Source organism: Taeniopygia guttata, chromosome 8, assembly GCF_048771995.1.
Source record: "Taeniopygia guttata chromosome 8, bTaeGut7.mat, whole genome shotgun sequence".
Classification (NCBI taxonomy): Eukaryota; Metazoa; Chordata; class Aves; order Passeriformes; family Estrildidae; genus Taeniopygia; species Taeniopygia guttata.
This window is the reverse complement of record NC_133033.1, coordinates 28,867,834-28,878,305: the sequence shown is the minus strand read 5'-3', so window position 1 is coordinate 28,878,305 and position 10,472 is coordinate 28,867,834. Positions and strand designations below refer to the sequence as shown.

Below are 10,472 nucleotides of genomic sequence, written 5' to 3'. Positions count from 1 at the left end.
GGAGTGTGTCCTGTGTTTGTATTGGAGGGTCTACTCACTCTTTCTCACACTGAGACATTCTTACCCTGTGGGAGAAATCACCTGGGCTCTGTGGAGGCTCCCACCCTCCAAGGTTGTGGAGGGAGGGATGGACATTCTGCTGGAGTTCCAACCCTTCTGACTGCATTCAGCACCAGGATTGCTCCATATCAATGGCTTTGGCTTAGCATTAGCAGGAAGAGCAGCCAGCAGAGTTCCAAAACATGTCCAGTGCACCAGCAGCAGCACCTGGCTGAGCGGAAACTCGAAAGAGCAGCAGTCTCTAGACAGTTCCTAGACTGATTAATCTGCACAATTATAAATAAATTGCAGCTGTTCTGACCATTTTCTTCAAGCTAAACCGCTGAATTCCTTGCAAGCCGATCTCGCTGGAGCATCTGAGCTCAAACAGCTGTAAGGAGCTACTTCTGGGATTCCAAATGTGTCCATCCCTGTGGGAAAGAGAAAGTCTGGGATTTAGATGATGTGCTTGTTTTGGGTGCCAGAGAAGTCTATGAGGAGTCAATGGGTTTAACTGGCTGTTTTTCCTCCCGGGAAAGCCAAGGGGGTGTCTCCCAAACCATGCAGGTAAACCAGGAGGCACCACTGGGCACTGGCCTTGGTGTTGCAGGGCAGCAGGGAGGGGATGGGGGCAGGGAGCTGCAGGGCTCTGCTCGGGGTGGGGCAGAGGAGGGGATGAGATCTGTGTGTGTGCAGGAGGGCCAGGTGACAGCCAGCCTGTGCTTGTTGCCACGGCTGGTCTGACGCAGCTTTGCTGAATTTGGGCAGTTCTTGTTGCAGCTGACTGAGGTCCCGCTGACCTCTAAAATATCCAGGGAGCTGCTGAACCACCTGTATGAGCTGGTAAATACCAGACACTGAGTTTGCTCAAAATAGAAGGGGATACAAACCCAGAAAGCTGTAGACTTATAGACAATTTTCCTTCTTCTGACTTCTCACTCGGTCTTTTGGTAGACCAAGAAGAGAGAAACAGCAATGGTGTAGTAAGAAGTGCTATACCTTTGAACTGCATGTGCTAAACTAGGAATTGCTGGGACTGGGCCAGGAGCAATGGAGACCTACAGTTCCAGGAAAACAACTGGAAGACAACTGGATCTACAGTTCCAGGAAAGCTACTCCCAAGCATGGAGTAGCTGAGGGTGGCTGTAGCTTTCACCTGTGGAACCCATCAGGTGCTGAGGCAGAAACTCCTCAGCAGAGTTCAGGAACTGTGCACTGTCAGGAGTACTGCAGAAGCAACAGTGTTTGTACCTGGTGAGCTCTTGAGGAGGTTCTGCCCATGCCTCAGGTAAAAGGGAGATAGACTGAACTTTACAAGCTGCTTTTTCTCCAGGTTGTTCAAAAATCCGTTCTGCGCTGGGGGAAGCTCTCCCTGCAATCCACTCTCTGTGCTACAACACGGTACCAACAGCAGATAAAAGGTGGATGATATTTTAGTTCAATGGCCTGACCACAGCACCCAGCCAGGAGCTGTTGCTGAGCTCCCAGCTGCCTGCTGGCCTCCACACATTAGGCTGGAAGGCACAAACTGGTCTCTTGGGGCATTTTATACTGGTAAATCCTCCACACAAATCTTTACCTTCTTACAAAATATTTAGTAAAAAATATTGTTGAAAATAGGACTCAAGATTCCATGGGTTTATGGTAGGCATTTCTAAAATCTATTCAGTAGAAAGGCACAGGAGCTGGTGTGCTGGGAAACCCTGGCACATTCTTCAGCATCAGCTCCCAGGGTGGCTTTCTGAAGAAGCTGTTTCACCTTGTCTGTGCAGTCTGCAGCCTGCCCTGGTGGTGTGGCCGGGGCAGAAGGACAAGGCTGCTGCACCAGTGACACTACAGGGCAGTTGATGGGTTAGGACCAAAATCCTGGTTTGGTTTCCTGATCAAAGAGCCAAGCTTTGTTCTTCACAGGCTTCCCAGATCCAGGCCCCCACGTGGGGAGGGACGTGGGCCCCTGACAGCGCGGGGTGGGTGGCTGACACTGGTTTTCCCTGCAGCAAAGCTGGAGATGGAGATCCCAGCTGGCACGTGTCAGCAGCTCCCCCAGGAGCCAGGCTGATCCCCAGCCACTCCACAGCTACTCACATTCGGCCAGCTTCAAACCAAAAGTCCCATGAAAGGACTGATCTCAGGGACTGAACCTTAAGGGAAAGAGACTTGGAATGCAAAAGAACATTTAACCCCTTAGGGTTGGTTGATGAAGTGTTTGTTGCATCAACAGCCGAGGTCCCACTTCTTGCGTCTCAGTCGGGGTTTGCTCAGGGAGCAAATGCCCAAAGGACATCCAGCTTTAGTGGGTAAATGTAGAGTTATGGCCAAATCCTGCTCTGTAGAGGGTACTCTGACCTCAGGCATGCAGACACACCAATAATGGCCATTTGTACAGCAGCTTAAATAGCAACAGCACTGCAGAGCACACCTCCTCAGGAGAAGGTCAGGGAAGTCCTAGGGAAACCCTGCCTGCCCTGGCTCTCTTCTGCATTCCTCCTTCCTTCAAAGCCCTTTGTGCATCCAGGCTGTGGGTTTTGGTTTCATTTCCCAGGTTAGGGTGGGCAGAGCATCTTTGTGGGCAGGTGAGGGGAGGGCTGAGCCTTTCCCCAGTGGGTCTCCGGACTGAGGCCGTTGTAATCTAATTCTAGAATCCTATGGCTCGTTCTAAGGAGATGAAGGGAAGGATGGGGCAGAGCAGAGAGGTCTGGGGCTGTGGGCAGCGGGCAGGGCTGGGTGGGACACAGTGTGCATCCCCTGGAGCTGGGGGATGGAGCTGCTGCATCCGAGTCCCCGGATCTGCACAGGTCCTGCTCCGGCTGAGGGGAAGGTGGCAGCCTGTGCCCATCTCCACCTCCTGAAATGTTTGAGTGGTCAATGCTTGCAGTGTTCCTAACCCACAGCTGCTTTTGACAGTGTCAATTTGGGAAAGGTACTTTGTGGGGAAGTATCTCCCCATGGAGGACTGGGTGCAACAGAAACTCTGCTTTCTCGCAGCCTCTGCTGTGATAGCCTGGGGCCAAGCAGACAAGATTTGGTTTATTTTTGATTTACAGTCCAGCCTTGCTCTGTGAATCTTTTTGGGATGGCAGCGTTACACTGCCATTAACCCAGTCTCAGATGGGATATCGGGGTCACCGAGCAGCTTTCTGGGAAACCCCCCTGTGACAAAACAGTCTCCTTCCTGCAGAGCTAAAAAATGTCATATTGACTGAGCATCTGGCTACTCTGTGCTCCCTGCGAGACCTGAGCACGGGCTCCAAACTTCTACAGGTTTTAATTAAAAGCAAAATGAGATGTAGTCGTTACCACGGCGACAGCAGCAACATTTAACACTTGGCAAGAGCAGTAACAAAGCACTGGAGGTGTTGGGGACTCCGCCGGGGGTTGCTCATTTCCGAGAAAGGCCGAGGAGCGCCTGAAAAGCGCCGGTTCGCTGCGACGGGCAAAATGGAGCAGAAGCTGCACTCCTGCAGCTTTTCCGAAAGAGAAGTTCCATAGGCACCGGGGCCATGCCAAATGCAGCCCTGGGAGATGGGGCTGGGGCAGGTGTGGGCATCCCTTGGCTCCTGCAGGGCTCTGCTCCCCTGGGCTTGCCGGGGGACAGGGACGGGGACAGGGAAAGCGCCGGGAGGTCCCGCAGCGGGGCCGCCCGTCCTGCCGGGCTCCAGCGGCACTCCTTGGCCGGGAGCGCCCTCTGTTGTGGTGGGAGCGCTGCCGGACACACGGACCCTCCTAAGGGATTTGGGGTAATGTGGTGTCTGGCGGTGGTGGGAGGCTATTTGGGCACCCACAAGGGCCACGGTGCTGGTGAGGATGGCTCTGCCCCCATTGGAGCCCTGGTGCGCAGCCCTGCAGCTCCATCAGCAGCCCTGCCCTCCAGCCTCCCCTGGAGTGTGGCAGTGCCCAGCACCCCCTGAGGCTCCTGGGGCTGAGGACACCGTGGGACACATCCCCTGTACCCGGGGGATGGGTCTGCATGGCCACAGCCGACTCCTCCCCGCCTGCCCGCACCCCTGCGGGCTCAGCGCCTTCCTTCTCCACACCCACGCAAACAGGGCTGGAAACACGTCCTGTGGGGAACACAAGAGCGGTCCTTGTTGCCGTGTGACAGATTTATTGGCTCAGGTGTCCTCCCCCACAGGGCTGTCCCCCAGCCAGGACCTTTCACAGCTCACAGCAGAGAGCCCCCCTGGGCCAGGCCTACATGAGGAACCTGGAGAGGTCCTCCTTGATTTCAGCCTCGTCCCACGGCCCGTGGATGTTGTCCTTGAGCAGTTGGAGGCGGATGAGGCAGTAGGGGCAGAGGCAGGAGATGGCGAGCAGCAGGGAGGCGAAGAGCACGGCGCCCACGCTGGACACCGTGGCCAGCCCCGCCAGCGCCGCCAGCGCAAAGAGCACCGTCACCCCCACGTAGCACCGGGGCGTCCGGGCCTTCAGCTTCTTCTGCAGCATGGGCCACAGCGCGAAGATCTGCATGGCGAAGGTCACCATGACGAAGGCGTGCAGGGAGCGAGGCAGGCGCGAGGCCAGGCACACCGAGGCGAAGATGGCCATGTTGAGGGACAGCGTGCTGGACACGATGGCAGCGTTGGCGCCGTAGTCAAAGAAGATGAGGTGCCCCAGGAGCATGAGGGCCGACATGGCATAGATGGTGTCCGTGCTGATGGACTCGGTCAGCGTCTTCAGCACCGGCGAGAAGCCGTAGGTGAAGGCGGCGAACACCAGCGTGCTCTTGAGGTCAGCCCAGCGCGTCCGCCCGCTCGCCCAGCGCCCGGCCCCGCCGTCCACGGCGTCGAACAGGACATAGCCAAGCAGGGAGGACACCAGCGCCGCTCCGAACAGCCCCTGCGGGCTCAGCATCCCGGCGTCCATGTACCACCAGGTGAGCACGAAGACGCAGACGCTGCACAGCTGCTGCACCACGGCTCCCGACTGGAAGACCACGGCCTGGTACCGGTACTGCCGGGCGTGCACGTTCTTCCGCAGCTCCTCCAGGAACCGCTGGTCCACGTAGTTATCGGGGAAAGGCTGGCGCTCGTACAGCACCTTCTGCCACCGCCGCCCGGGCACCGGCTCCATGGCCCCGCCACGGGCCAGGGGCGCTCCGCAGCCCCGGCCCGGCCCCGCCGCCGCCGGAGGTGGCGCAAGGAACGCCGGGGCGCTCGCGGCCGCCACCTCCCGGCCGGAGCCCGGGACACGGGCGGGAAACCGGGACACGGGCCGGAACCCGGGACACGGGCCGGAGCCCGGGACACGGGCGGGAAACCGCGACACGGGCCGGAACCCGGGACACGGACACGGGCGGGAAACCGAGACACGGGCTGGAAACCGGGACACGGGCGGGAAACCGGGACACGGGCGGGAACCCGGGACACGGGCCGGAGCCCGGGACATGGGCTGGAAACCGGGACACGGGCGGGAGCCCGGGACACGGACACGGGCGGGAAACCGGGACACGGGCGGGAACCCGCGACACGGGCGGGAACCCGCGACACGGGCTGGAAACCGGGACACGAGCGGGAAACCGGGACACGGGCGGGAGCGGCACTCGGGTCCGGGCACCGTCACGCCTGAGAGGGGTCTCCCCCCACCCCGGGCTGCGCTCCCGCCCCGTGTGAGCTTCAGCAGCTTCTGGGGGTGGGTTAAGCCCCACCGCAGCTCCGTGCTGGGATCTGCCCATCCCGAGAGCCGCAAGGCCGTGTCCCTCTCGCAGCTGCTGCCGGTGCCCGCTGGGGCTGTGTCGCCGGCCGGCCCAGCGGGCAGGAGGGATGCTGCTGCCCTGCTCCCACACCGGGGCCAAGGGCTGTCTCCCAAAGGCAGCCGCCGAGAAGGGCAGAGCCGGCCGATGGGGTTTAGCCAGGGCCTTTCTGTGCGTGGATATCCCGTGCTGCTGGAAGCGTGACCTCAGCCCGTGCTGCAAGCCCCACTCCGTGCCCCGGTCCTGCTTTTCTGGCCAAACCAGGCTGCAGCAGGCAGCTCAGGAATGTGGGTGTGATGCGCCAGGGCGCCCTTTCCCTGCAGCTCCTGCCTGCTCACAGCTCAGTCCTGCCCTGCCCGAGAGAGGAGCGGGAGGAGGAAAACAGGGCTGGAGAGGTGCAGCTCTGCAGACTGCCATCCATCTCCTGTGCTGCCCATGTCCACGCCAAAGGGACTCAGCAGGTGCAGCAAGAGGACTGGGAGGATTAAGGGAGGTTTCACAGAGGCCAGAGTTGTTTTCCCCAAGCCTGTGTGTGCTTGTGCTCAGGTCAGAGCCTTCCCAGCCCCGGAGAGGTGCTTGTTGCTGAGGAGCTGCTTAATTTGGCCTCGGCCCGGGGCAAAGCAGCCCTGAGCAGTGCCCTGTTTGTGCTGTGGGAAGGGGCGTTCATGGCCCTGCTGTCCCAGCGGCAGCAGGCGGAGGAGCTGCCGGTTGTTTTCACCCAGAGCCTGCCACAGGAGACTCTGCAAACAGATCCCACCTCATCCAGATACGTGCAGAGCAGCAGGTAACACCCACACTGCTGCTGTGCCTGTGGGGGATCTCAGGCTGAGCCACAGCACAGTGACATCTCAAAAGTGTCACCTCCCAGCCCCGTGTCACTGCACTTGCTCGGCAGAAGCAGCTGCTCACCCTGTGCAGGTAGCCCATGCCAAGGGGCAGTGCCAGCAGGCTCCAAGCCAGGATGGGGCTGGACTCACTTTCAGCTGCCCTCCCTAAAAGCCCCCAGCCCCACGCTTTGCACAGAGGCATGCACATGGCTCCATGTGCACAAGGCAGTGCCCACAGGGACAGGGAGTGCTGCCAGCTCCTGTGATTGCTGGCATTGCCTCGATGCCCAGGGCCTGGGAACTTGAGATTTTGAACGAAATGTCCTTCTCCCAAAGTCATAGAGTAAAGCTGGGGCATGCAGGAGGAAAGCTGGGAGAGCAGAGTGCCATTCCTGCTGCTCTGGAAAGTGGCACGACCACCACAGATGAGGAATTCCACCTCCCGTGGGCACGGGCACAGCACTCTCACTGTGGGTGGTGACAGCAGGTTTGCTGTAACCTGGCCCTGGGCTCTCTGCAAGGTCTGGGATGAAGCAGCTGCCACTGCTGTGCTGGCACTGTGTCCCTGGGAGGGGACAGCGTGTGACTGCCACGTGTGATGGAACCGGCCACGGTGCAAAGGGCAGCTCAGCCCTGCCCAGGTGGCCCAGACTTTGCCGCGGGGCAGTGACTCCTCCTGCACAGCTGTCCTGGGGACTCGCCACAGGACCCGCCACGTCACTGTCACCAGCCAGCCCTGCTGCTCAGAGGGGACCTTGTGCCATGGAGTCATCTCTCACCCCTCCTGGGAGCTCTCCTGGCAGGGATAAGCAACAACTAAGGTCAAGAATACAAAAGTCCTTTGTGAGCATCTAAATTCCCACTCTGGGTACCGTGCCACAAGACCTCCCTCACCTCACAAATCTCCAAGTGCCACTGGCCTTTGGAGAGGCTGTGGGGTGGCTTGGAGTGCTTGGAGCTCCTCTGCTGAAATGCAGGGATGAGGAGCTGGGTGCCATGGCCCTATAAACTCTGTGTATGCTGAGGCTTGGCTCTGCCCTGCCTCCTGCAAAGGGACCCCACTACATGTTTGTTCAGTGTCTGCCGCCTCTGAATGTTGGGATACACTGCTGAAGTTGTTTGGAGGGAAGGCTGGAAAAGGTGACAGGCTGGAACTGAAATAGCTGGGATTGCTCTGGACCTCCACTGGAGATATCTGAGTATCAAAGTATGGCAGGCACTGCACCCCCACCGCTGGCTCAGGGCTGCCTCCAGGTGTGTCTGATTGCCCCTGGGACGGGCCCATCACTTGTGCTGCAGGGACAGGCCTCACAATAACCGAGCAGCACACTCTGCTAAGGCTCCGAGCGGCCTGAGGCTGCACGGATGAGGACGGGTCCTGTACCTCTCCCTGTCCCTCAGACAGGGCTCTTCCCCCGCATCCCTGCGTGTCACCCCACAGGAATGACACAGCACAGCCATGGATTCTTGGGCCTGTTTCTCTGCCAAGCCATCCCCCAGCCTTCCCCTTTGACCCTGGAGCCAAACCCTCCCTCACAGGAATGTTGTTCAGGGAGGGGGGAGGTTGGTGCAGCTCCAGCTGCTGCATTTTTCCATGTCCAGAGATGTCTCCTGCCTTAAAAGGCCCCATGACACAGGCTATGCCTGCTCTCCTGCAGTCACCTATTTAAGGACTGTTTGGATTCAGTCCCCAGCACGGACTGGGACGACACCAGCCCAGTGCCTTGCAGCTGGGCTGAGCCCCGTGGGGGGATACTGGGGCAGACTGGGCTGCTTGCCCGGGGAGCCCTGCAGGACCTGGACACGGAGGAGTCTCCCAGGCTCTCCCTTTCCTGTGTGCAGGTCAGATTTCCTGAGCTGAGATGAGGAGGTACCAAGGCTGCTGGAGAAACCCTGCTCAGAGCCGGGCTGAGCAGTCCAGGAAAATGGGATTGGGTCTGAGAAGCCCACACCGGACTGGCATCTGCCTGGGCAAGGTTTGGGATTTGCTGAGCCTGTTGCAGGGGGAGAAGGATGGGAAGGCTGAGGATCTGGCTGAGAATGTGGGGCAGGAGAGATGACATGTGGAAAGGTACGTGTCTGCAGGGATGTGACCTCTGGAACACAGCATGTGGGGGGGCTGTGAAACTGAGCTCCCTCGCTCCTGGCATTCCCTGACGGTCAGCATGGATCTCCACAGCCCTTTGGAGCCTCCCCAGCACCCACTCCGAGCTCTGGAAAAAGGGACAAGCCAGCCCAGCCAGGGCCTGGCCAGTCCAGGGCAGTAGGGGAACTCCATCAGGGTCAAGCTGTCACCTAATAAAGATGTTTTTGTTTATAATCTGCTTTTAAAAAAGAAAACCCCTAGGAAACTACAGCCAAAGGTGACATCAGCAATGTGCTCTGCCAGTTGCAGGGTGATCCAGGGTGGGATGAGTCCAAACTTCAGCAGCTCAGGTAAGCTCAGCTCAGCCTTCAGCTGTATGTGGCATGAGAGATGCAGGGAGGAAACCAGACCTGGGGATAAAATAATAAAACTGCCCCTGGGACCTGAGCATGGGTTGTCATGGAAGCTGGAAGGTGGAAACTGAGGTTTGGGAACAAGGAAGGTCTTACAGTCCACACGGGTGTCTCCAAGACCTGGCACAGCAGGGTGGGGGCTCCAAAATCTTGTTTAGCCCTAAATGTGTAGCGTAGGGATGGGATGTGAACTGCTGACCCAGCTCTTCCACAGTTGGTGGAAAGGCATCAAGAGCTGCAAGTGGCAAAACACGGAAAACCCAACTGCCCAGAGGGCAAAAGCAATGTGCCCCCAAGGGATGGAGCCCCACAGCAGCTCCCCAGCACCAACTCTGCCTGCCCCGAGCCTCCTACAGCAGCCACTTCCCTCCCCTTGCAGCTCTGGGACACAGAGGGAGAAGTGTGAAGGACCCAGAGTTTCTAACAAGGTTTGTATGTCTGCCATGGAGATATTTTCATTCTGTAAATGGGGAGGGGGATATTGGATGAAACCGTGTATGCACACACTGTTGGTTTTTCTAGGAAGTGTAGCTGCGGAAAAACTTGGTGTGCACAGGTCAAAAAGAGGTTGCAACTCCCTGTTTCAGCCTGGTGTGCTGTGAGAGGATCCTCCTGCTCTATGCTCACCTTCCCATTTGCCTAGTAAAGAATAAAGAAGCTTTTGTTCAAACACAGCGTGGCCTCAGTGTGGAAACAGTGATTTCCCAGGAGATACAGCAGGAGCCCTTCCTGCCCTCTCCCCTGGAGCTCCAAGCAGGAGCCCAGGTGCTCAGTAAGAGGAGTGATGTGGGGCTGAGGAGTTTTTCACACCTGCAGTGCTTCTCCCTGCAACACCAGCTCCCAAACCACGGGGAGGGGCTGCCCGGTATCAGGAGTCCCTGAGGAGTGACACTCCTGCTGCCAGCCACTCCCCGACCCCTCTGCCTGTTGGTACATAGCTGGCAGGGAGGGGATGGGGCCAGGTGGGAATTTGCTTTGTTTCAGCAGTCGGCAGAAAGGGGAAGGGAGGTGGCTGAGCCTGTGGGGCTCCCTGTGTGTGCCTGCTCAGCCCTTTGGGTCCCTCATCCCCACCACTGGGATCCAGCAGAGGTGCTGGTGCTCCTGTGTGGGCTGTGCCACCCTCCCATGTTCTGGCACTGCTGCCCAGGGCTCTGTGCACCCTCCAGCCCGGGGATGGGTCTCAGCTTTGGGTTTGTGCTGAGAAAGCCACGGATGCCCTGCCCTGGACCAGGCACTTGTGACATCCCCCACTGTGGCCTTGATTTGCACAGGGCCATAGAGGAAACTGGCCCCGGGCTGCACCAGGTGCTTTCCCAGCCCTTCCTCTCGCCCCAGGGCAGAGGGGGAAGAGGGAAGGGGAAGCTTCAGCCCACGCTGTCCTCCCAGAAATGAAGGCTTAAAAAAGCTTCACACTTTCA

General features: G+C 58.7%; 1 protein-coding gene and 1 long non-coding RNA gene across 2 annotated transcripts; one reads left to right on the top strand and one right to left on the bottom strand.

Annotated features, from left to right (window-relative positions):
• Positions 1 to 4,124: 4,124 nt before the first annotated feature.
• Positions 4,125 to 5,209, bottom strand: PIGC (phosphatidylinositol glycan anchor biosynthesis class C). Its single transcript, XM_002189892.7, has one exon. The coding sequence runs from the start codon at positions 5,107 to 5,109 to the stop codon at positions 4,231 to 4,233; it is 879 nt and encodes a 292-aa protein (XP_002189928.5). The 5' UTR covers positions 5,110 to 5,209; the 3' UTR covers positions 4,125 to 4,230.
• A 330-nt stretch (positions 5,210 to 5,539) lies between these two features.
• On the top strand, positions 5,540 to 9,728 carry LOC115496285 (uncharacterized). The gene is made up of 3 exons (XR_012057213.1): positions 5,540 to 8,991; positions 9,269 to 9,482; positions 9,577 to 9,728. It is a non-coding gene; the product is annotated as an uncharacterized lncRNA (long non-coding RNA).
• Positions 9,729 to 10,472: the final 744 nt, after the last annotated feature.